The 27,068-nt window shown below is 40.4% G+C and overlaps 1 protein-coding gene across 1 annotated transcript; it reads right to left on the bottom strand.

The window, feature by feature from the left end:
- Positions 1–393: 393 nt before the first annotated feature.
- Positions 394–24,796, bottom strand: KAT2B (K(lysine) acetyltransferase 2B). Its single transcript, XM_009577473.1, has 10 exons — positions 24,773–24,796; positions 18,905–19,031; positions 14,139–14,284; positions 13,551–13,640; positions 11,606–11,787; positions 9,015–9,206; positions 6,341–6,447; positions 4,475–4,600; positions 2,006–2,142; positions 394–606 (listed from the first exon to the last, which is right to left on the bottom strand). The coding sequence occupies exons 1-10, from the start codon at positions 24,794–24,796 to the stop codon at positions 394–396; spliced, it is 1,344 nt and encodes a 447-aa protein (XP_009575768.1).
- Between the last annotated feature and the right edge of the window lie 2,272 nt (positions 24,797–27,068).

Here is a 27,068-nt window from a genome sequence, read left to right as displayed (position 1 = left end):
AGTTGAGTCTGGTTTTGCCCATGACGGTAATTGCTGAATGATCTCCCTGCCCTTATCTCGACCCACAAGCCTTCCATTATATTTTCTCTCCCCTGTCCAGCTGAGGAGGGGAGTGATAGAGCGGCTTTGGTGGGCACCTGGCATCTAGCCAGGGTCAACCCACCACAGTCCCACCACAAGAAGCCACTTGTCATTAATACAGCCACCGAGATAGTATTGGAGTACAATCCAATTAGACTGGCCAAGAGTTAGGGGGGCTTGAAAAGATGGGAAAAGGGTAGCATGGGCAGAGCCGCCCTCCACGCCACCTTGGCTGGCCCCTTCCTACACTGCTGCCTGCAACCAGCACCAGGCTCTCTCCATCTCACCCGCCAAACCCCGCTCCAGCAGTACTCACGGATCAAAGACCAAGCGCGTGATGTACTCCTTCGGCATTCGAGGCAGCTGATGGGAGAACACGTTCTGTAAACCAACCAGCCACATCATGATCTTCTTGTTGGGCTTCTGGTTCAGGGAGTTGCCGACCACATGGAATTCAATCACCCCTCTGCGCTCCTCCAGCCTCGCCGCCTCGTCCCGGGCCGAGTGTGCCGAGAGGAAGTTGGTCTGTACCACACAAAAGAGGAACAAAATCACATTTTGGAGATTTCACATCCTCTGACGGAACAGCCTTAACGAACAAACAAATGAAACCCCCTCTTTTTTCCAAGCCATCTTTTTACAAAAATAGAGCTGCCAGTGATTACCTTTTTTAGCAGAAGTGACACCATCAAATAAGCTGGATAGAAGTCTTACACTACAGTGTACAAAGGCTTATTCAAAGTTCTTTTGGTAAAGATTAGGTAACAACAGCGATGGTTATGACTCATCAATTTCCAAAAACCTCTCGAGGGACAGCACTCATCCAGTTGCCGCTAAGTCTTCATATTTTCTTTAGTCTAGCCAGCTTGGACAAAAGTAATGGATTCGCCTACGCATACTGCAAATCATATATTTTAATGGTGGAGCAGGCAAAGTCATATTTTTTTCATTTTAGTAGTGCTTTCCACTATCTATGCCACTACCATAAGAGTCTAAAAAGAACATTTTAATTTCTACTGATTTTGCTGTTACATATCTGGTAATTGCATCCATATATTTGAATGGAGATGAAATTAATACAGACAATTTATTTAACTTTTTTTTTCAAGATCATTTTACAATGCCAAAACATCTCTGCATGCACATACTGTTTACTTTTTAGAGCAAAGTTTGGCTGCTGGGTTTCTAGTCACTGCCAGCCCCAACAGCCAGACTGGCACAGCATTTGTAATATGCAGAGCCATCAGTCACAGTATATAGTTTGAGTAAGAAATGTAGGTGGTTCCAAATCTTCAGCAGTCTCTAGCTAAACCTTGGCAAACAAGAGCTGCTGGCAAAACATAGCCTGGCAAAGGGAACAGAAGGAGGAAAAGCCAGCCAAAAAAAAAAAAAGTGTGCAATTCCGTACATGGCACAATTCTGCAATTCTGTTTGTTTTTCTCTTCCAGCAGAAAAAAAGAGCAACTGTGGAAGACAGAGCAAATAACTGTTTAGATCAGCCCTTCTGCACTTGACAGAGATTCTAACTTTCAATCTTTCATTCTGCTGCAATATTTGAACCCCATTTACCTTGTCTTATGAGCTACATCTATGATTAACAATAAAAAGCATACTCTGGAACTGTTCTGTAACAGAAGTACCCTGCAAAATAACCTGGGATCTACTTTTTTTACTATCGCTAGTTTCCAAGTCTCTTTGCAAACAGCACACAATGCATTAAAAACATTGTAGAACTATTCTTCATGTTAATGATGCATTTCTTCAATATTTTTTGCTCACCTAATCATACTCTTTGAAAGTCTCTATTTTTCTTACTGACAGCATGGTAAGTTTTGTGGACTCATAGCTTATCATACTCTATCCATGTGGAACATTTATTGAAAACAGACCATTTGCAAACAGACCAGGTCTATATATTTCTCACCTCCGGCCCGAGCATTGCTGCAGGATCTGTAATTGTTGACATTACTTCATTGATTAACTCAATAGGAATATCTCCTACAACCCTTGGTCTTTTTGAATCCTCCAGAGAATAGGGTTCATTATTTTTTCTCTTTTCCCCTATAAAACAAAGCCAAGACAAATTAGAAAAACCAAACTGTCACAGACTAGTACTGTGAAGTCCAGCACTTCTGTTATATTCTTTAATTTGTATGCCAAGTTTGGGAATTTTTTTTTCACTCCCTATAGAAAGGGAGCAAGAGAAAGAAATGCAATCCGAACAATACTTATCACTGCTGCAATTTTGTCTTTGTGAAGCAGGATGAATATACCTCTCCTTCTCCTACACCTCTGTAAATACACAGTGAAATTATTTGCTTTTCTTTTTGCTTCAGCATCCTCTGCAGTGAACCTCTGTGCTGCTGTCTTGGAAGGTCAGTGCTCAATACACAAATTATAGTGCATACTTTTCGGATAACATGAAATCCCATTTTGGGATTCATTGGAATTAAGTATCCATTATAGATTTCTTTCACCCTTTTAGTAAACCAAGCAGCACGTACAGTCTGACACGTCACACATGTTTGACTTAGAAAATCTATATGAAGTTTCCAAATCAAAATATACCACATTAATTATTAACTGCACTACTAACTGCAGACCAACATGTAATATAGCAAAAGCAAGTAGTTAAACAAATTCATGAAAGAAAAGTCTACCAAGGACTAGTGAGTACAATAATACTGATAAGAGCCAGCTGCTAGCTCAAGACTTATCCAAGCAGCAAACTGCCAAATACTAGGAAAGCATACAAACAGGAATATCACTCCATGGTTACCTTGTCCCTGTATTCTTTCTCTAAAGATCTGGTACTGGTCATTGTCAGAGCTAGGATGCAGAATTTTGCCTTTGTGATCAGTACTTAGCAGTGAGGTAAGTTGGTTTGGTTTGGTTTAGGTTTTTTTTCCCCTAAGGAAAATCCACAATAGTTTTAAGATCTTCTTTCTGAAACAACTAGGTAGTTTAGGGCCCACTGTGCCCACTATTTTACATATATTGTACAGATTGTTTTTCCACATCTGTAGTGCTGTAAATATATGAGGATCAAACTGTTCATTCCGCTTTTCAGACTTTCAAGCAGTTGTTTTCTTAACAACAGAATTTTATTGTTAACCTCCCTTCATTGTGGAAACAAGTTATTCCTATTCTTTCTTCCTTACTTTTTAAACAGGTATTCATATGTGAATGGACCTTCCTTCTTATTTCCCAAGGGATTAATTTCTTGTTTTAAAACAGAATTTTTTGAAGCAATTTGTCAAAAGCTTTCTGGAAATCCAGGTATATAAAACCCTTTCCAAATGCTCGCCACCTCCTTCACAGATAAGTACAATTCGTGAGTTCTAGAAAAGGCACGCTGAATTTCCCACACATCACATCACTCATACATATATTCATTCCATTCTTAATCAGTTTATTATTGTTTCTTCTAATTGCCTGAAATAGGAGACTTGCAATTGACAGCTTCCTGAATTCCCTTAGAACCCCTTTAGTTTTGCATCTGTGTGTTTCAATTCCGTAGTGCTGAGGGCAATTCCAATGACAGCTCAGCTGCACAACTTGAGAATTAGTTTGCCAATTCCATATATCTTTTCACACTCTCAAAAAAATATAATTCTTCCAGTGACTACTTACTACTCATTTTGCTGATCTGTAATAAAAAAAAAGTCTTCTATCATTCCCACTTTTAAGACCATTTCCCAACTTGTGTCTCAAAGAAAGCTGCAGTTTAGCAGCTGCCTTAAGTTCCTCTGTAGCAAACACCAAGGCTAAGAATTCATTTAGCTTTTTCTACTTCCTTGAGGAATTACTTTACATGAGCTCGTGATCATCTCTCTGACCTACAAACTCTCTTGACAGGCTCATTAATCCTGAGGTGTTTGAGAAAGGATTTATTAGGAGAATTTATGCATTCAACAACTTTTTTTCCCCCAAACTTCTTTTTTTAACCTGACCTCATTCAGGTTTAAAATTTAACCTGGTTGGTGTGTTTGTGCTTTTCTTTATTGCTCAAATGTATGCAATTTCAGTACCTTGAAAGATTGAAAAAAAATAAATGCAATGGCCCCTTCGACTCTGTCTTTACTTAAACAAAACATTTTTTCATGGCTCATAATACATGTACTCCAAATAAAGTGTTTTTCAACAACCTCTGACACCAGCAGACCCGTCCCCATTTTAACTGAATTTAAACAAACCAAATTTTTTTTTTCCAAATACAGTTGCCATTTCTGCTAGTTAAACATTACCATAGTGGAGAAAAAATATGTGTGTGCATGTCTTTTAGTAAGAACACCTCAAGGTCACTACTACAGAGTGAAGGCAATGGTCACCATGTACTGCAACTACTGATAACATCGACAGAAGCCCAAAAGCAAGTCTCCCTCTTCATTACCTAGGTTTGAGTCAAGGGCAGAAGAAACTTTGCAAGCAGGACTCATATTCCCACTGTTGGGTTGCTCCAGAGACGAAGGACTTGCACTGTATGAAACAGATCTTGCAACAGGAGGAGGACTCATAACTGCAATGGCATAAAAGAGAAACAAAAAAATCAGGACATGGAACCCATTACAGTGGTGACTGAAGGACTGTCACAATGAGGGCCCCAACTTCACATCCACCTCCTGCCAAGCAACAGCTAACGTTGTGCGACAGAGTAATGCCACCAGTTTGCAAGCAGAGACATTAGAGCTTTATCTCAACATATTTTTCTAAACTTCTACCTAAGGAGGGACTGTATTACTGCTGGATTCCAGAGTTAGCTTTACTTCATTGCAAGTATCAGGCTTTATTATTCTGCAGTGCTGAGCACAAGCTAAGAAAACAAACTTCCTTCATATACCTGCCAAGGCTGCTGGAGTTCAGCCTCATGAAAAGGCTTTTTGTAGGAGTCTATTGAAAAGCAAAATCTCATCATTCAGCTTCAGCTGTCCACTTTAACAGTGTTCAAAGACTGGTTGGACAAATCAAAGTCAATAAAGGGAGAAGTTGTTGCACCACTTAAGAGGATGAAACTATTATTTTAAAAAGCCACAGACTAACATCTCTCTAATATTTAAAAAAACCCACAAACGCTCATCCCAAATCATCCTGTTTTCATTTATGTCAAGACTTTTGGCAGGCAGGTGGGGGGTTGAGGTGACAGCTCATAGTCTGGACACCTGCAGTCTTTCTCTTTGCATGCCTTTATCCTGGCGTCATCACCAGCAACAGCTCTTTTGTGCCATATTCATGCCAAGAATGCAGTGTTTAGGAGGTGCACATTAAAATGAAGCACTGCAGAAATGTACATGATAGAATGAACTCTTGAGAGCAACATGATTTTAGAGTTGCAATGAAATTGTGCCTAAGGCATAATTCACCATTTCATGGTACAGACCAGGAATTTCTCACAAAAAAAGCCTGTATCTGTCACAGTGGAATTTCCCCACTACTCCAGGAAATTCACTATCAGATAAAGTGCTGACATGATGGTTTTGTCAACTGACATTCAACAATTGTTTCAAAATACTGAATTGTCACAAAATATTGAATTAAATATGTCCAGTCTTCGCTTCCTAAAATACTGAAAATTGAAGTCAACCCCTTCCATTGCATAAATGGATTTTAAATACTTTTGAGCAGAAAGGAAGAGAAGGGGAAAGTGAAAGAAAACCACCACCAATGTCCCCCTGCAATTTTAGGGATGACTTATAGCTCAGTACCCTAACTGAGGAAAAGAGTATAAAGCTGCAGAATAGCCAATGAGGCACATGAATAAGAAAAAAAGCAAGGAAAAGCTATACAAAAACAAGAAAATCAAAGGTATGCGTGCAAAGGCAATGGGACATCTGATGTGGAAGGTCCCTAATTCCCTACTGCTAGGTCCCTACATCCCTGCTGCTAGGGAGTCGGAGGACTGGCATGGGTCCTCATGTGAGGGGACCACTGTCCACCAGGTGACCCACTGCGGCCATTTACCCACTGACCATTCTCACTTGCCCACGTTGAGTGCACTTGTGCCGCTTGAATACTCGGGCAATTTGCCTCAGCACCCAGCCTGCTCCACTGGCACCTTCAGTTAGCTGGATTTCATCATCAAAATGGGATCTTTATATGAGGAAGCACCAGAGAGTCAGACACCTGTGCTTACTGGAGGCAGACTGATTTTGGTATAGCCTGCTATTTATAAAGCTGCATATCTAAGTCTCGTTCCTTAGAATTCATCACTTGTACAGGTTTATCTTTATATTCAGGTGCTCCCTAACCCATCACAAATTACCTGTCTGGATTCCCAGCTGGCCAGTTCGGGAACTAGACACCATGAAATCCTGATCCCAAATGGGAGAATTCTGGCTGTACACTTCTTCTTCCAGCATTGACAGAAACCTAAGCACAAAACCAGGTGAAATATTAACTTAATAGGATCATTCAAAACAGGTTCTTTTTCAGAATAAGCATTTGCAACTTTTTTTAATTTAAAAAAATATTTAATAATTCAGTAAGAAAATGCTGTTGGCCAATTCCTTCTTTAATAAAAAACAAACACACACACACGAAATCACAAGCCAGAGTAGAGATTAAGTATCTTAATTCAGTAGAGTGCTTTCACCTATGAAAATTTATCTTTGATTATAAGCAATATTTATCTTATTTGTAAATGCAGAAAGAAAACAGTTACAAACCAGTTTTACAGAACAAAACTGTGCACTAATAAGAAAACTGTAAGTTGACAGATGCCAAGGTACTCATGTTATACAATGATGACAAAATATGTCTATTTTGATAAATTGGTGTTTTGCAGATGCACTTGCTTTCTGCCTCTTACAGATTTATAAAATCCCAGTGTTAGTTATTAAGAATGCTCTTAGGAAGATATTTTCATTCCTTTAAGTGTGCTACTGTAGCATTTAATTGCATGTTTGTGCTTGCATAACAGTATTTTTAATCTTACTTTGGTACACTTACAAAAACAGCGTGATATTAAACCTCTCTTAATATTATTATATGTGAGAGAAATTCCACAGATCAGACTATCCAGCATGCCTGCCTTCACAGGGCTAATAGATCAGTTCCCTCTCAGAAGCAAGATAGCTGCTTATCCTATGTTGCACAAAAGGGGTTTTCAGACCAGAAGCTGACACGGCACATTTCTACTGTCTTGAGTCATCTACGTGCATAGAAACTGTCCAGCTGAAACCAACAGGACTGTTGAGTAAGACTTTCTTGAACAGGATAAGGATTTTCAGGATCAAGTCCTACTCTTGTATTTTATATATAGGACATTTATACCTAAGCACCGCAACGTGTGGTGTTTCCTGCTATCTATACAGCTGATAATGGCTAAAAAGTTTGTAACAGCTATTTGACCACCTGTGATGGAGCAGAAGCACAAATTTAGCAAAGGCTACCTCTACAGGCAGCACAGAGGCTCTGCATTCAGACCCCTTGGTGACTATTTTCCAGGTACACGGAGACATAACCTGTGGGTGCTGCCTTTGCCCAGGAGGGAGCGGCCAGGGCAGCTGGCAGCCCTGCACTCAAACCCGGCACCGGCTCTGTGCTCTGAGCGGCAGCTCCTCCGCAGGGTTCACGCTGCGTGACACCAGCAGAGAGACAAATGCTTCAGACAAGTCCAGCCCGTGAAAGATTTAAAATGCTATTCATATTTCCCACAGATCATCAGCAAACAGTGCTGTCTTTCTTTTTTTTCCCCAGCAGAATATTAAGAGGAACCGCAGTGAATAATAATGCTTTTCAAATTACTTTTCTAGGCTGTAAAAGGCAGTGGAAACATAGGGACATATGCACACCTCCTTCCTCCGCAAATCTGCTCCTTGTATCAGTGCGGTGTTAAATCCTTTTTTATACCTATTTCAGGGCCAGATCATAACCCTATTCCCAGATATACCCAAACATTCCTGTATCCGTAACAGTCGACCCCAGAGACAGTTTACGCTTTTCAAAGTGGTAAAAGGCACTATTAATAACAGTAAGAGCAACAAATCCTGGCTTTACCCAGCTCTGGAAAGCTCATGTTGTTTTTCATTCCCCTGAGCACTAACCCACTCTCGCCCCAGAGAGCAGCTTGCACAGCATCAGCACCACCAACTTTGCTGCAGGTTCAGTTTCTTTGTTGTTAGGAGGGACAGACTTTTAAAATATGGGCTAGAGAGCCGAGCCACCCTCACAAAATAAGGATATTTTTCAAGTGATACACTATTTAAGCAGGAAGCATACAATGAATGATCCCGTCACCACCACCACCTTTAACCACCAGTAAAATGCTTGAAATTAAAGACTGTCAAAGTTGAACATGTTTTGAAACAAGTCATTCTCCCACATACCCCAATATGTAATTATTGTTCTTTAATTGTGAGAGATTGTCATCAATATTCCAGTACTGGAACAGGTAGTCAATATGAAATTCATGAGTTTAGCATTCACTGATGCAGCGTTATACTAACTACTCTCTTCTTTGTCAAATGAACACATTTCTTCTGGGGGTGGGATGACTATTTTGTTCCCTAGTACAATGTTGAATTAAACTGAAATTCTTAAGTGTACAAAAACTCCAGTACAACACTCCCTTTTTTACTGCTCCATCACAAAAGCAGAAGTGAGCATGTTTTTGGAGATCTGGACCTATGTTGCTTTCAAGGACTACAGAAAAAGAAAGTAAGTGACCAACAATACCTGCTAATAGCCAATAAGCACAATCCCCCAGCAAAACGAATAATCCTTTTTATAAAGTAAAGCCCTAGGACAAAGCAAAACAAGCAGTTGTGTACATAAAATACACTAGTTCAAGCTATAACAGAAAAGAAAGCTGCAGTATCTACTTGCTACTGAATAAAAGGAGAAATGATTTTAAGCTGCAGGTAATTTTTTCATTTCCATGCCAAAGTTACATACTGCTGGTTAACCTTGAATGCAGGCACATTGTGATCCCTTACTTTGGAAAGTGGGTGAGGATTAGTGTTCGTTTCTCTTGAGGAAGCTTGTCTTTTTCTTGCCTGGCCTGCTCCAGCAGTTGCCGTCTCATCACAGTAAAAACGGAGCGAAGCAATGTCCTACCGAACACCTGGGTGGTTTCATACCGAGGTAGACTGTCACAGAACTGAGGGACATTGCAATAACAAAGCCACCTGTAAAGGGGAAAAAAGCCAGATAATTATCACCATCTAACATATGAATTAATGCAATACAACCACTACCCACACCATTTATAACACAGCTGAGAGCTACATGACCATATAAATCAGTTCCACATCAAGCCTGGACAGAGTTAAGCAGCATTTTTATTGCCCAGTTTTTTAAAGAAATGACAACCAAGTGCTTTTAAGTCTCCATATATTCTTTTTCTCCGCAGTCTAGTTTCCGCAAAGTGCTTTTGTTCCAGACAGTAATCACAGATCACATAAAATTCGTTGATGTCAGGGATTCTCTCCACAGCTCATTCATTCAGCCTCCCACGTCTCCTGCCTGCGACTCCAAAGACCCTCAGCCTGGCCCATTTTGCCCTCTTCAAACTTCTGCATTTCCCCACACATATGCAAAAGGGGCGACACTTCTAACTATCTCCACCCCAACCCAACTGGACTCCCACCCTGCTCTCCCACCAGCTGGCTTCTTCCCCTTACACCCTGACTCGGTACTCTTTCATTTACCAGTAACTCCCTCTGTAATGAGTTTTGCATTAAGAAGTACATATGAAAATATAGCACTCATGTTTAATCTTCCTGGGAAAGGGATCATGGTACTGAAGAGCTAGATCAGGAGTACACTGGCTATGGTAGGTCACGATATCTGTTAATTTTATAAACAAGATTTCAGTATCTGCATGTAAGTGAACAGTCAATGGTATCTGTAGCTTTAACAGAATCAGACCACAACCATTATGAAAGCTCCAACAATTAGAAAAAAAAAAAAAGTTAAGAATTGGATGCAAACAGACTGTGCTGGATCCTGCATTGGTTTGCTCATCCAGACCCAAAGTCCAGCCGGTCTCAAAACGCTCTCCCAAACTCTCGTGTCTTAATCTTTGCAAACACAGGAGTTGCAAAAGAGTTGTCAGGTACAGATGTTCACAGACCTCTAACTCCCTGTTCTTGGCTGATAAAGCACACCTCTCAAAACACAAGGATGAGTGTGAAACTCTGATATAGTTTCACTCAAATAACCAGGTTTTCAAATGAAGTCAGTGACTGCAAGAATTCACGAGGTGCACCCGTGGCGCACAGGGGCTTCCTCAGCACCCCGAGCAGTGCCTCGAATGCCGCGGAGGGGAGAAGTTCACGCTGGCCGGTTAGATCAGACTGAAAGAGTCGGCACTTTGGGTCGGAGGGAGCATTAGGGACTGCAGGCAGGAAGGTTTGAGAAACAGCAAGTGACAAAATGATTAACAATAAAAGTCACCAACCAGAGCCAATGCTAGCTATTGATCCCTAATAAGAGTTGACTCCAACCAACCCTGGCTATCTGACATCTTTATCACAAATGAACGGAGGGCAAAGACACACCAAACACGGTCTTAGGAGCCCCATGGATTATCAGTAACTGTCCGTTACGCCAGGTCGTTATTTGAGGTGACAGGTCATCTGAGAGCATCCCGGTCAGACACCGACAGCACAGCCTGCTGTATCACCAGCCAGTCTCAACTCACACCAGGATTTGCTGTTCTCTTTCACGGAGCAGTTTTTCTGAGGAAAGGCCTCCAGAAAAGCGGGCAGAAGGCAGCGCTCATCCTCAGCCAGGAAAAATGTCCCTGGCCGTTCCTGGGAACAGGTGTGCAGACGGAGACGTTAGCTAACTCCTGCCTGCCTTCACAGACGGCACGTTAACTGCTGCCCGCGCCGGCAGGAGCCTTAACTGCTGTCTCTGTGCTAACTGAAAAAGGTGTTGGCACTGTTGTTACGAGAAAAGCAAAATTAAGAGAGACCCGGCTTTTTATCCTAGCTCTTCCTCCCCCAGTGACTAAGTTATTCCTTTGAATTCTGACAATGTATTAAAAGGTCATAACAAGAACTATTATTTTAAGGAACGTAATAGTATCTATTCACCATTTAGCATTCAAGCACTTACAAAATTATTTTAATTTTTCAAATCTTCCATGATTTGGTTTCAAACTGTGATGATTTGCAATGCTTAATGTTATCTTCTTTCTTTTTTTTTCTTCCCCCAAGTTGAATATCAACTTGCCTGAATTTTAATATTTTAATACATGAAATAAGGATCTTACATGAGGCTCATACCTTAAGAAGACTAAGAGCAACTTTGCAAATACAGGACGTGCAAAAGCGTTGTTAGATACAGATGTTCGCAACCTCTACTCCCTGTTCTTGGCTGATAAAGCACACCTCTCAAAACACAAGGATGCGTGTGAAACTCTGATACAGTCTCACTAAAACGGTCAGGTTTTCTTATAAACTCCGTGACTGCAAAAATTCACAGGGTGCACCTATGGCATACAGGTACTGGTGTATTCCTGAAATGTGTACATGCCATATTTGTAAACAAGACTTGTAACAAGCAAAAGCAGCGTTACCTGGTATAATTCACCTTATACCCCGCAATATCATCATTGGGTGATCTTAGTCTTCGCTGAGAAGGTGTCTCCAGGTGCCAGTAGTTAATGCGGTTCAGAAACATTTTAGCCAGTTCCACTATCGTTTGCCTTTCCTTTGAGGGTAAGTGGCTAAATTTGTACTGCACAAAATTATTCACACCCTTAAAACAGAAGAAAATTATGTTTAATTATTTAGCCATAATTTTTGTAGGAGTGTCCTTGAGCATCCCTCACTTTACGTTTATTAACCCAGAATTTGCATTACATGGGAAAGAAAACAAATACAGAAGACCATGAACTCCTTGCTGAGCTACTCATGTAGCTGCCACAAGCTGGTTCCCCTGTACACAGCAGCAGGTACACCCTGATGTTTTTATTCTACCCACCTCCAGCAGCTGACTTAAAGGGAGAGAAGGAAAATTCTGTATTTTTCGTTGCTTCTCAAAGTAAAAAACTTTGTCAGGGAACAGAGAAAGATCCAGTAGGCTTTCTTCTATCTGCTCACATATGCACAATTTTGCGGATAACCATGCTGCATCATTTATTTCCCCTGTAAATCAAGTATCACCTATAAACCTCTCCAGCCACTTTTCAATAGCAGACTAGGGCTTGTGGATTTCTAGTTAAGTTTGTGTCTACACATCATATTATTTCTTCAAGAAGTGCCAGTATTTCACAAGTATGTCCCCTCACTGCACTTTGTATACTGTCCACTTTAAAAAAAACTACTGAAAATAGTTAAAATGTGTGACTAAAAGTGCTGCAATACATATATATTATAAATAAATTATAATACTGCCGCTTAGCAAATACTTTTGTGGGACTGAGTTGCTGAACTGCTAAAAACAGAATTGAAAATATCGGTCTATTTTAAGGGAAAATTATTTCAAAATAAAATGTAAGAAGAATTACCCTTTCATCTCTACGCTTTATTTTCTTAAGCAAATTGAACAGTATGAAGAATGTGACAAAAAGTTATATTGTACAAAACCTTTTTAATAGTATATTTTAAGGACTAGGAGTGTATGGAGATTATATACACTTATTCTTTGTTTATACTCAAAGTAAAGGAGAACTTAAGGTAAAGAGTTCCCAGAAATTCAGCAATAAAGTGTTTTGATTTTCCTAAATTATAAGAAGTGAGAGTTGCAAGGAAATAATTACTACACGTAACAGTCTTCACATTTAAAATATCCTGTTTAACAATAGAGCATCCATTCATCTGCTGATGGGAAAACATTGAGCTCCTCTTTCAGCAAGGTATGTGAGCTTCTGCATAGTCTCACTGGAGCTAATGGGCCCACTTGTGTGCCAAAAGTGCATTCTCAGGAGCTTGCTTAAACAAAATCTGAATTTGTCATATGTTCTTTATCTATTAAGAGTTAGAAAAGCCTCAGTTACTCTTTGGTTTCAGCTTTGTTTTTTGTTGTGTACCCTTTGAAGGAGAAGGCTATGATCTCACTGAATTGGATTGTAGTATTTTCATTGATTTACAGAAGACAAGTGTCATTTTGATATTGGATTTCAAAACTTCAACAGCATTTTTCATCACCTGAAACAGAGAAAGATTAGAACTGCCACACATAAAAGTAGTATTTTAAGTTCATTCTCTAAAACCACAAAAAAGTCAGTTTCATTAAAGCATAAGATGAATGATGAGAGAAGTCAAATAATGTAACTATTGTACCAACACTAAAGGAGAAGCAGCAACAGAAGTCTCCTACAGTCCCCTACTTTGTCCTAAGTAATACAGAGAACCATCGGCAAACTGCCTAAAATGCTATGTTTTCAAAACCAGTGCCTAAGTTTACAAAAAAAGAAAAAGAAAAAAACAAAACCCAAAACAAACAAACAAACAAAACCCAAAAAACCCCACCAAATCAAAAACTCCCACACCAACCAAACCCATGAGTTGACTATTTACCTGTTCAATGCTAGGTTTCTCAAATGGGGGACTCTCTAAAGATCCTTCTACTACAGGTTTTCCCATCTGTAAAATGCACTTCCTCAAAAGCTGTTAAAAATATACAAATTTTTAAAATTAGCATATTTGCATAGAGACGGTCAATGGAAGTCACAGGTGCACAACACACTGCAAAGCAGTGTTGAAAATCTGGCTATGTATTTGCGTGTTTAGTCATCTAAATTTATAGCTACTAAACTTCACTGTGAACCTTCTGTGAAATGCATACAAGAGGCTTCTCTGAGCAAACGTAGGCAGCTAAGGTAGCATTTACATCAACTGACTTTTCCCAATGTGTATGTGAAGAGGGCAAGGCCTGCAGGTTGCACAGTTTATAGACGGGATTCAGGGTCAGCTCCTGAATCATCTGGATGACTTCTGGAGTAAGATACGGTACATTGCAAGAACCACATCGAGCCCATAGTTAGCCACTAAAGCATCACAGTAAAGAAAAAAAGCCTCACCAGATAAAGTCAGCACATGCATGACGGGCAGTGAAATCGCCTTATGTGTGAGAGAATGAAAAACCTGAACACAAGTTCAGCTTACTTTGAACAGGTAGAAATAAACTTGCTTGGTGTCTGCATCTTCCTCTTTGTGGACACAGGTGAACAGATACTCCACATCCAATACAATCCCCAGGAGCCTATTCATTTCTTCTTCGGACACATTCTCCAGGTGAGAAACATGAGTAGCTAAACGAAATAAAAATTCAAACCTGTAAAAATCCTACTGAGAGAACAGATAGCAGAAGTATTCCCCAGTATATCTCAAACGAAGCCCTAACAGTAAAGGCACTGATTCTGTAATAACCTATTTAAACAGAAGGTCTTATCAGAGGCAACTGAAATATATGTCACATCCAAGCAATTTGTAGAGGTAGTCCAGGGGTGGAATTCCCACAGCAGAGGAACGATGGCTGGTTGGAATCATGGTGCCTGTTAGCACTTAAAACAGACCACGCAAGTCCTGTCTGTATTAATATGTTGCAATATATAAATAACTACATATATTTCTGTCCAAGAGCTATGCTTTTGAGACAAAGTTTCTTGACTAAAGAAAATAAATCCATGACTCCCATAAATCAGGTAGTCCAGTTGTTGATACAAGTAGCACCTTATTCCATGAAGATTTTTTAAAAAAAACCCAAACAATAAGCTCCATAAATAGGCTTTTTGTTTTAAACTGGACATTACTGGCTAAGTCTCATACTTTCGTATCATGTAAAGTCAAACTATGCTTTGTGCACGCTATGTTAACAAAGCTTTTGCAGATTGTACATGCTCATTTGTTCAGAAGTTTACAAAACAGCATCTTTCAACCTATCATAATTTCCAAATGACAAACTCCCTTTTATCATCTCCAAAGGCAAATACAGTTCCACATTTGTAATCTTCAAAAGCTTGAGGTTTGTACACATGAAGCAGGACATTCATTTCAAGCTGGTTTGAACAACTGGCCCCAGGAAGAGGAAAGGCAATTTAAAACAAAAAGTCAATTCCCAGAAAGAAGATATTTGCAGTATAAAAAGCAATGATCTTCGCTGACTCCAGGCCAATGTACATGGTATACATATCCTTTCCTCTGAAAGAACAAGAAAATATCCTCTACAAGAAAAGGAAAATTATTTAAAAGGTTGGGCATATTAGTTTTTATATCTTTTAATAACTTGTATCAATATTTACTTCTTAGATAATTATTAGATTATCTTAGATATGCCAATGTGATTAGGACTGGTAAGAAATTTTCAGCACAAATCTGATTCCTTTAGGGGAGAGGAATTGGAGAGAAATAACACTTGACTTGAAAACTATCATATTTATTGGCCACCCAGCAAAGATGGTTTGTTTTGGAAAGTTTGGTATGACACCTGTCAAAACGTTTAAATTCAATAAATTTGTGCAGCTTCAAGTAAAAAGGACACCATGGCTCAGAACGTTAAAAAGATGCCAGCAATCGTTTCCACTTCAACGAACATTTATAATACAGTGTCTTAAGTTCTGAGCTCAGAACTGAAAGGGGGATGGTCATCTTGGGCTTTCTTTAAGGACAAATATTCAGCATTCTGGGCAGAATAAAATGATTTCATTTCTGTCCTTGAGCCAGATATGAAGGTTTAATATTCCCAGCTGTCTGTTATGATCTTGTAAAAGTAATAAATTCCCTCCTAGATGAGCATTGCACTAGAAATTGATAATACACTAAAGAAACCCTGCACTCAACTAACAAATTAATAAAACAAGAGCATAAGAAGCATTTCCACACAGTTTCCATAACAATACTGAAAGTTACCTTAACTACTTAGTGGCCATATTTAAACATTTTATTAAACTAGAGAATTATTACCCATATGGTGAATCTAAAAGTAATATAAGCGTATTCCCAGCATGTATTTACTACCAGTTACCATTTACTATAGAGTCACCAATGTTTGTACATCAGTCCAACAAACTGTCTTTCTTCGTATGTTCACAGCCCATTCCCAAATTCTTGTGGCCATTAGTAAATGTGTTATTAAAATCAAAGCTTTAGTACAATGACATCAAATACTGAGTTACTCTTGACTAGATTTACACAGTCCCACTCATCTGCATTGCCCAACTGGTACATCCTTCCTCAGCTGCTGTTATGTTTGCAAAATAATAAATCTAACAAAAAAAAAAACCAAAAAAAACCCACAAGTGTAGCTTGCTACAGCATACGGAAGAAGAAAGCAAGCAGAAAGAGCAAGGCCAATGCAATAATATGAAGACCTGAAAAATAGCAAGTTAATTATTTTAGTTGTGCAACTTCAATAAGCAAGCACTTGAGCGTATGAATTACAAGCAGTTAGAAAACAGACTCAAAAGGAATGTGGCCACAGTCTATCTCAAAATCAGTGTGTACATAAAAACACTAGTAGTGTATATAGGACAGGCAAACCAAGAACTACTCAAATACGCTATATGAAGGTGCATAGCAGGAACTGATGACAGTGCTGGGGAAAAAAAAAGAGAGCCTGAGTGTGTACATAGTGTACTAACACATTAATTAATGAGTTTTAAAAGTGCACTAGACTCAAGACCGAAAATGTTTACTGACAGGAAAATGACCCTGTTACACAGGAGAAACCAATTAAATATAAAAAAGAAAAGACACTGACTATGTAACACCTAGTCTTGAGGCTGGTGGAAAGTGAATTCTCCCAGCACACAATTCAGTCACCACTGCACAGAGTTATGGTAGTGACCCAATACATCACCCAAATAAAATAAATATTCATTAAAAGCCCAGTACAGAGCCAAGCTGTGGGGCTGAGCCACAAATAGAAGAATACAAGTTGTAGGTAAGTAGACAGAAATAAGCTTGATAAGCTAATACACACCACCAAACAGATTTATGCAACAAAAACAGCACTGGCTTGAAGATCGAACCATATCCCCAAAAACAGATGTCTCAAGCAAGACTAAAGTCTAGGATTACCTTTGGAAGAAAATAATAAATTAAAAAAAGGCAAAAAACCCAAACATCCTACATTTTACATCAGGTATGGCTTTAACCAGTACAGGGATTTCTACATCGCTATTTCAACAGCTCTCTGAGGAAGAGAAAATGCAGCACAGATGATAATCTGAAGCCTGCACACCTTGTGGTCAGTCTGGTTTTAAAGGCATTCGGCAGGAACACTTGGAACACACTAATTTAGAGGAGATGAATAGGAAAATTATCTTGGAAAACACCACTGAAAGACGTATTTTTGCCGGTAGCACGAGGAAGCAGACAGCAACTCATTTCAGTTATTTCAAATGAAACATCACCTTCATTTGCTGCAGCAGGCAGAATAAGAAACTTTACCTTTTCTAAAAACAGCAATAAATAAAAATACAGTTTGTTCCATAAGGTACATTTCACTGGTACTGGTGTTACAGTACTGGTTTTCCCTGGTTCCCTACCTAATGAGCAATATAAGATTTTTTTGATAGACCAAAAACAGTTTCAGCCTTTAGAAGAGCTGAGGTTTTCTACAGAATACATAGCCATCCACAAATTCTGCTGAAAAACAGGGAACTGACAGACACAACATCTCATGAGATTTCAAAAAAAAAAAAACCCACCCCCAAGAAACCTCTTTCTTCAAAGGCCAGGAATGAAAGGGACGGGTAACACAAGCTACCCTAGCTGCAAAACAAAAAGCAGCACAGAGAAGCTGCGTGATGAAAGGTTGAAACTAACTTGGCTAACGCGACCGAACTTTCTGTGATACTATGCATTTGTTAATCTTCTCCTGCAAGCAAAACCAGAGACTTGGGATATCAGGAAAGAAAAGAAATCTGCTGAAAAGCCCAGAAAGAGATCAAACGTAACGAGAGCATAAAAAGAAAAGAGAGCAGAAATAGAAATAAATCCCAATTAAAAAAAAAAAAAAAAAAGATTTCCACATGAAGTACCATATTATTTTCAAAAGTAAAAAAATAAATGATCCATTGTGAAGGTTTTAGATTTCCATTTTCTTATTTCACTGTCCTAGGTTTTGGACATCAACAAAAATTAAATAGCAACTGCTTCTTTTCAATTAGTTCTGAATTTTATTTTAGCTCAATTTTTATTCAATATTTGCTAATGTATACAGAAAAAGACATCAGCTTTTATCTTGGATAAGCACAAATTCTTAAAAAAAAAATACAGTGATTCACCACTCTTTTTCAGGCTACGTGGGTAACAAATCATTATTTATTATTAGTCTGGGAAAAAAACAACCAAACAAACAAAACCCCACAACAGTACTTAACACTGGATTTTGAGCAGTTGCTTCCAAAATATGCAAGCTGTCTGCACAATAACTTAGACAATGCTAAAATGTACAACCCCAGTATTATTTTCCGTGACATGGAGAAGGCACAGTTCTTTTTGTAGGTAAGAGTACCTGCGTTAGCAATGTTCAAGAATATTTTATAGTTTATTCTCTGGTAAGAAAACATAATACAACCTACAGGAGAGAGTCATTCACGTTATAACTAAGACAGCTGACAGATAAAACAATGTGAGGTTAATGCATATGTTACACAAAGTATTAAAATTGTTATGGGTAGCTTAAAAGTGCTTTTGCATTTTAACAGTTTAAGATATCTGGGTGGTTAGAAGTTGTACCTTAGTTCAATTTCTTCAAAACTCATTTTAGGATACTTCCGACATACTTTTGTCTAAGTTAATTGACATTTACGTCCAATCGTAGCCCCCATTTCTAGGTCTTGGCAGGGCACCTTGACTTTCGTCTCGCAAGAGTGGAACCTTCTGGGTATAAGCCCGTGGATTGCAGGAGAAAGGCAAAAGCTTACCCAGCGCGTGGCTGCAGCTGCGGCAGGGCTCAGCGAGGCTGACAACCGCCTGCTGCAGCTCGGCCCGGGGGGGCGTGGGAGGCGGGTTGGGGTTCTTCCAGCCATTGCATTTACAGGATTCCTCAGCCTGAAATCAAAGCAAAAGGGTATCGATCAACAGCGTAAAAAAACAGGAACTTGCTGAAACTGCAGTATTTCAAAAGCAATAAGTAACATTCGTCATTTCAAGTTGTTTTTTAGTTTTATTTTGATGTTTTGGGGGGATTTTCGGGGTGTTTTTTTGTTGTTGTCATTGCTTTGTTTGGTTTGGGTTTTTTATCTACCACACAGCTAGAAATAATCAGAAATAGAACAGCACCCCAAATAGAGAGATTAATATGGTTCTGGTAAGCAAACTGTGCTCAGCAACATACATACACAAACTCTGGCTAATTCCTTTACAGAAAGCCCTCACTCTAGCTCCTATATGAAAGAAGGATTCGAACATTTACGGGTATATCAACATGTACAGACCCCGCCACCAAGACAGTTTTAATGATTTAAACACAAACAGGTTATGTGACAGGCAAGACGCTTATCACTGCCTTGTCGGCTATACCAGCAACAAGGAATCATGCAACTAAAACCAAGCCCATGACAACCCAAGCAGGGTTAACTAAATACTGAAAAAAGCAAGCAATAACTGCACTATTGGAGAATGCTGTCTAAAGCAAGGCTTGGCCACAAAAGCAACGGATGTCAAAGACAGTGACACCACCAATGAAACCTGCTGCTTACCCTGGAAAGTTTATTTACGCTCAGCAGCTGCGAAACACCACCAATAGACTGCAGCTAAAAGGGGTGACCATGAAGGGAGAGGTTGTGACTTGGGAACCGTGTTTCAAATCATTCAGAAGTTCAAAGTCCCGATTCTAGTTATCCAAAGGGCGGCTTTATAGGAGGGAATTTTCCAAAAGATCTTAGTTATTTTGATGGTAAAATTCTTCTACCAGCATTCATATCCCTATGTGAAGATCTAATCGGAAGAAAAGCATCCTTTTCTACAGTTCAGAGATATCTGTGCACTGGGCTGTAACAAGATACTCATGAATTTGCAGTGCCAAGACCTCAGTGAGGAAAGTATGCCAACTGCTGCATAATATTTATGACTGAAACAACCTTAGTAGGAAAAATTGTGATGTTAATATATCCAGCACTAATGCGTCATTTTTCAAAACCGATTCTGAATATATTTAATGCAATCTATTTCAGGAACCTATTTCATTTTCCTTTTATGTTTCAAAATCCCATCTTACCTAAGAAAGAAGCACCCAGGAGAAGCAGAAAGGATCACAGCTTGACAGCTCCTACGACTGACAGCTTTATCGATTGATGGTAAACTGTTCTTCCAAACGAATTTCAATATTCAGCAACCTGAGCACCAAGAAAACTGCTGCCTGCAGTTTGCTGAGCACCCCATGATGTTTTTACCATCTCTAATGCTTAAGTCTTTTCCGGCTGGGCTCCTGGCCCCAGGTGCATGGCCTCTGCCTGCACCTGGGGGGGTCTGGCAGGTACGAAGGGGTGTGAGAGGCATTTTCAGCAGCCAGAGCCACCAGGATGACTCAGAAATCCACCTGCAAGTGCCCAGCAAAACCACTTCCATGTACTTTCCTTGGAAGGGGACAACCTGCGTTGCCCAAACCCCCTGGCTCTCCAAACTCACTGGGTGAGTTTGCAGACTGCCTGCCCCCCCATCTATTTATCATGTGGCATCAGGGAGGTTTCAGTACGAAATGTGGGAAAGATTAAAACAATTTAGTTTTTTTAAAGTCTCATAAAATGCAATCTGGATGGATTTATGATGAATTTTATGTTATTTTTCTATCATGTTTTCTATGACTAATATGACTGGCAGAGAAGTAAAGAAGGCCCGATGTTATTTTACAGCAGAAACCATCTCTTACAGTTTCACAGGCATTGAGCCAGTTTTACTTTTGTTTGTTATCCAGACCTACAGGACCTCTTAAAGTTTGATGACTAGAAAGAGGGATCAGTGATTGAGTGACACCTGCGAACCAAGGATTGTCCTGGTGTGGGGACTTTGGACATCCGTGAGATAATGTGAAACCACACTTTCAGTTAGCATCTCGAGCTAGACAAAACCAACGCCAAATAAGCTATCTATACTTGCTCTGTGGGAGAGGCAACGTTGCCATGAAAGTTTTTGCAATTAAGACAAGGATAGAGAAGCTGTCGCAGAAAAAACTGTCAGAAAATGAGATTATTGCCAAAGAAAATTCAAGAGACAATCATAAAGAAGTTCTCAAACAAAAATTGATTGAATATTATTTTAGGGAAGTAAGATTTGATCCTTCCCATGCAGCTGTCCGGACAAATGTTCAACACTGTAAATTACTGACATAATATCATGCTTATTATTAATTGCCTTAAATCATACCACAATGAAACACGTCCAAAAAAAAAAAACCCTCAAACTAGGCACAAGCTTTTTGAGAATTTTTTCTCCAAGTGGAAGCAGTATTTCATAGAAGCTCACCACACAATGTTTACTATCAAGCCTAAAAACTATAAACAGTGAGTAACTACACGAACTTTAGTGTCACACAATAACTAACAGCAAAGATGCAAACAAACAGATGTACGAATCGTGATAACAGCTCAGTTAAACTGCCAAAAATAAGTATCAACCCACCCACAGAAGAATAAAAACAAGCGTGTTCAACAGCAGATTTTTTCTGCCCTCGATAGTATTTCCTCACCAGATCTTTTTGAAGCAGATGTTAATTTGTATTGTTCAAATGATTCCAGAGACCTTTCTCAAACAACTACTAGGGTGGTTTTTTTTTGTTAATCTCTCTATAAAACACCAGAATCAGCATAAATGTTCTGTTAACCAAGGGGAAACACAACCCAAAAAGGTCCTCTTTAAAACTAAGCTTTCATTGTAGATGTTGACAGTGCAAGTATTTTGCAGTGAATATGCAATGTGCATTCCTCAGTGGCTTAAATTGCTGAGTTGTTTTAAGTCTTCCACAGCGTTTTGTTCATTCAACCCTTTCTTTGACTATCTTTGGCTTTTTCCTTCCTTTCTTCCTTTTTTTTTAATGTCACTCATCTGCTTTTCATTAGAAAATAAAGTATGACTTCACCTCCTCAAAAACTTAATTTAAGATCAAAACAGTTTTGAGGGGAGCAAGGAAAGGAAGCATTTGAACTAGTATATCCCGTCCTTGGAGCCTTGTTTTCTGGGCCATCTGCAGAGCTTTGATAAAGCCACTGGAGAAAGTTGGGGACTTCTGCCTTACTGAAGCCTGCAAAGTAATGACTGTCATATTTGCAGGCCTGGGGATCACGAATACTCCATCTTCATTGGCGGTTTTTAATAAAATTGGATGAGAGCAGTATAAGAAAACACAACAATTACAGACTGTTGCCTACCCTCCCCCCCGCCCCCCCCCAAAAAAAGTGCAGAAATTATGTACATTTTGCACTGTACAATATAATCTCAATCATTTTTTTCACCCCTTCCATGTTAGGTGGAGTGTTACAATGCGGGTAACCAAACTGTCCGGTAGCTCTGGGTAGTGAAAACTGCAACTCTGGACAAACTAAAGTTACTGTTTCCTTTAAAATACTGAATATACTGATAGCAGGTCAAAAATGGACAGTTAAAAAATACAGCACATTTTAACACATGTTGTTAGCATTTTTATTTAAAAAGGAAGCACCTGAAAGTTACAACATTGCACATCTCCGCCGCTTTTAAGTGGGTTTCAGGTGTCTAAATAATAATGAACAAATGAAGAATGTTACAGTAACTCATGGACTAAAACATTCCTCCCCTTTTTGCATAGTGAAATGAGCATAGGAACGCACAAACTTCAAGCTAACTTAATTACAAAGTAAAAGACCCCAACAGTCTTAAAACTGAGTTTCAGAACAGCTGTTGTGCTGGGCTCTCTTTCCAACTCAAAATCATACAGGTTGCCCTGTCTGGTAACTGAGATGGAAAGCAGATTCAACAGATTATATGTACACAACATTACAGATCTTTCTATTTCCAGCAAGTATAATTACTCTAGAAAAAATATTCTTCCTCTCAACACAAAAGCCATGTAAAATACCCTGTAAGTTTTTTCCTGCAAGCAATAATCTCAAGTTGATGCTTTTAACAAAGAACATCACACAAACCATAACAAATACATTGATGAATTTAAAATACATATTTTTCCTATTCAAATCTTCAGTACCCAGCAACCAGACAGTTAGACACTGCTTGGAGAGCTACTCATACGTATCAGGAAATTAGCTGACCCATTTATCTTTAGCAATAAAAAATAATCAGTTCAATGTTCAGCTCTAAGGACATGTTCTTCATTTATTGATCAATTCAAGTATTTTATTTCCTGCATTTTCCAGTTTCACTTACAGAATAGATAAGCTTTTATTAATAATAGGGGCCAAATTCCCACCTTGTAAAGTTAATGGTAGATTTCCTATTTAAAAGAAGATGCTTTAATTGGGCCTATAAGACATTGTAAAACAGATTCACCCCACTACGAAAATGATCGTAAGAAAGCTTTAGATGTCTTGCACATCTCCTACACACTTCTGCAGAAAACAACTTTAATACATTTCCAATTGAGCTTCAAGGAGCTGTACTGGCACTATACAGAGTCCAGCAGTAATACGGCCAAGTCTGCTTCATCTTAATCTGCCTTATAAAAGTCAGGAAAAAAATATTTCATTACGGAAACGGTGGTACATATTTACCCTACGAACTCCTTTTTTGTGGGTAGGAGCAGGAAAACTCCATAGCGGTCACTCTAGGATGAAAAGTGGGAAGAAGTGCCTCTACCAAGGGTCAGCAGCAGATTTTACTTCAACCTCTGCCACTCACTCACCTGCCGCAGGGCCTTGGCCAAGTCATCTCATCATAACCCTTCTCACTCTCTGTCCATTTTCTTTATCTAAAGCACAAGGTCTTTCTTCAAGGAGATATTATTCCCTGCTACTTGTGCAAATGGCTTAGGCTACTGGGCTCTAATTATATTTATAAGCATACAGGCATTACTGTAAGATATATATAATGAGAAATAACCAATTTTACAGAAAACTTGGTGTACTAAAATATTACATATTTCAACTTGTTTATAAGAAAAATTCCCAGTGAGACTGGAGAGAGAGTTGTATTTTCACATACTGTAAACCAATAGGGGAAAAAAGCCAAGGAGACTTCCTCCTACATCTTCATTAAATATATTTATGTAAGTCACACAGTGCTGCTTTTATAAAAAAGTGCTGCAAGGTCGCATGCCTAAATGCTCAATTTCACACTGGACAAAACCAAAACGATGTATGCAGCCATTCATATGTGCACAGATATACCAAGTGCCAAATACAAAACCTCACACAGCAATACAGCACTACTGCGCACTTCCAAAAGTCATTAAAACTGTGCCAACTCCTAATATGTATCTTATTGTTCAAAACATGCTTCCCCCCCCCCCCCCCCCAAACTTAGACATTTAAGAAGGGTTGGGTTTTTTTTTTCCCCACACAGAAGAGCCTGTTCTCTCCCTTCCACCCTGACCTTTTCTCACAGGGGAAAAAGTCAAGCAGAGCAGCTCAACAGCTACAACTCTCCTGTCCCAATTCTTTATCAGGAAAAAGAAACAAACCCCACATTTCTCTAGCCTGGGCAGCAGCTCCCTAAACTTCACTCTCATTCAGCTCAGAATATGTGCACACTGAAGATGTCTTTGCCAGCAGTCTTTGTCCGTGTTTCCCATGAAGAAAAGGGATCGCTGAAGAAGGACCCGGAGGTCCCTCTTGGGGACTGAGCACCCTACCCCAGAGCAGCACCTTCCACCCTTTTCTGCTCGGCATTTCCGCTGTTACCAGTGAGACTCACCCTCTACATTGCCACTGACCTCTCCATCTTCTTGTGTTGCTGCTCTGCATCCCTAACAAACACACACTCCCTGCCGCTGCTCCTCCCAGCATCTCTGAAGTTAAGTTCCTAATAAATTCTGCGTGCTGAATTTTGTGATGAATTTTACGTGGGAGAAGGGGATCGACACTAAGGATGCCATTACATATTTTCTGCCCTCCAACCTGTACAGCTTTATGTAGATTTACACAAGATTCACATATGGCCACTACTGGAATGAACACAGATGTCCCCTTCGGAGATGGTGTGAGTGTTTGCCTTCTCTCGCTCTTTTGCACTCACACACAGAAATGCAAAATAAATGGAAGAGAAGCTGCAACCCAAAGTAAGAATAAGTTCAAAGCTACACTCTACTGCTACTAAGTGGTTTCTTGCAAACCACTAATGTTACAAGCCAAGCAGTGTCGTTTTGGAGCACCTGCCAGGTGTTCAGGAAGAAAAATAACACATTCTTCCACCCTGCTCCATCCTTCCCCCTTTATCCCACAGGAGAAGCCACTTGATTAGTTTACAAGGAGCTTCCCGTCTGCCTACTTGCTTCTGTTTTGAGATCTGAAAGAAAGCTGCCTGCCACTGAATTACCGAAGAGAAGTGAAATAGCAAAGGTAGCTTTTGCATTTTAATGTGAACACAGAGCAGCATTTAGTGCTGTGGCTGTGCCTAGATCCTGGCGGGAGGAAGAGGCCCTGGGGTGCCCTCGGCCATGGGTCCTGCTCCATCCATCACTGGAGTGCCAATGGGGCACGCACCCAGGACTGCTCACAGAAGGGGGCCAGCAAGGACACCCCAGCAGAGCACCCAGTAGGAGCTGTCACCGCACTGTACCCCACCACCGGAGCCCTTGAGAGTGAAAGACGGGTTGGCGGCAGGCCGCAGCGTGCCCTCCTCCCTCCCCTCCCAAATGGCACTTGTCTCCCTTACAACAAAGCACCTGTGGCAGCGCACACGTGGAGCTAGTGAGTCTCTGAAAAAGCAAAGGGTTTGGGAAGAGACAAGGCTGCCTGCACTTCTTCACAGCACAGCTACCTCTGTGCGGCAAAGCACCTCAGGAGAAGGCTTTTGCCCTCACAAAGATCATCTGGAGGTACATCAGGGGAAGAAAAAAGAACCGACCAGGGAAGAAAAAAAGCAATTCACACACACATGCACTCCTAGCAGCCCGTGAAAATCTTACCCACCCCACAACCAGCTTCATTTAACAGCAAGTCTTGGTAACATTAAATTATGGGGGTCCAAAGGGGACTCAGCACTGGGAAAGCTTCAAACCATGCCACCCAGCCTGCAGTGAGGGCCGCAAGTTTCTCTTTTAGAGAAACTAGCTGCTCTTTTAACTTACTAGCTGCTCTTTTAACTTACTGACCCCGGTGCCATCTTGCAATGTCCCACATATGCACCAAAGCTGAAGTGGAGGTGCCTGCACATTTGGAAACAGCTAAGAAATTGAAATGTGTGTGGCTTCCTTAATTTGTCCTCACATGACAATGTTGCGCCATGCCTTCAGCACACAGTTAAAGCTCTCACACCACCAGACAGGACTACAAAGTCATACTATGATGTTTCCTCATGTACATTAGCATTTAGTTTGGCCTTTCACTTAATGTTTGCCCTTTTGAGGCTTCCAAAGCAAGGGAACAGAGAAAAATAAGACTCACATTTCTCACAAGCAGCTATTTTCAACACTGAAAGCATTACTAGCAGATTTTACATCAGCGCTGCCACTCTGAACATGTCAGACCCGCTGTGTGCGCCCAGGAATCGCCCCGACAGCAGCAGCGCAGCCAGCGGCCCATGCTCCGAGCACGCTGGTCCTCCTCTGCGTGCCGCATGTCCGTGTGCCCAGAGGACAATGCCAGTTGTCACAGACCTCCGAAGGCGAGAGCGACAGCTCTGACCTGGCTCCCTCCGTCTCCGACAAACAGGCAAGTCCCGCTTCTCCCACCAAGAAGACAATTGCAGGTGGTAGGAAAGTGCTTGTGGAGGGAAACCCAGGGCAGCCCTCCCGAATACAAGAGGCCAGCACCGGGCAGGCGCTGGAGAAAAGATCCCCGCTGGGGCAGGGTGCAGGCGAACGGCAGTGCCCGCTGCCGGCCGGGGCACCGGACACCGGGACGGCGGTACGTGACCGGCGGGGACACAACTTTCCCAAGCCCGGAGGCCGCGCCCCTTTGCTTTTCTGCCAAAGCGGCTGGCGACGGTGCCAGCTCGGGA

Source organism: Fulmarus glacialis, unplaced genomic scaffold (genome assembly GCF_000690835.1).
Source record: "Fulmarus glacialis isolate BGI_N327 unplaced genomic scaffold, ASM69083v1 scaffold3470, whole genome shotgun sequence".
Classification (NCBI taxonomy): Eukaryota; Metazoa; Chordata; class Aves; order Procellariiformes; family Procellariidae; genus Fulmarus; species Fulmarus glacialis.
Note: the sequence above shows the minus strand (reverse complement) of the source record. Positions and strands in the feature narration are given on the sequence as shown.

What these genes read in the sequence shown, in the direction of transcription:
- KAT2B (XM_009577473.1), bottom strand. Translation starts at nt 24,796, where the DNA reads ATGCCGAGCAGAAAAGGGTGGAAG. An exon ending in TATAAGGTGAATTATACCAG is followed by an intron (nt 9,207 to 11,605) that starts GTAACGCTGCTT and finishes TCCCCTTTACAG; the next exon opens with GTGGCTTTGTTATTGCAATG. An exon ending in CCAGCTGGGAATCCAGACAG is followed by an intron (nt 4,601 to 6,340) that starts GTAATTTGTGAT and finishes ATGCCATTGCAG; the next exon opens with TTATGAGTCCTCCTCCTGTT.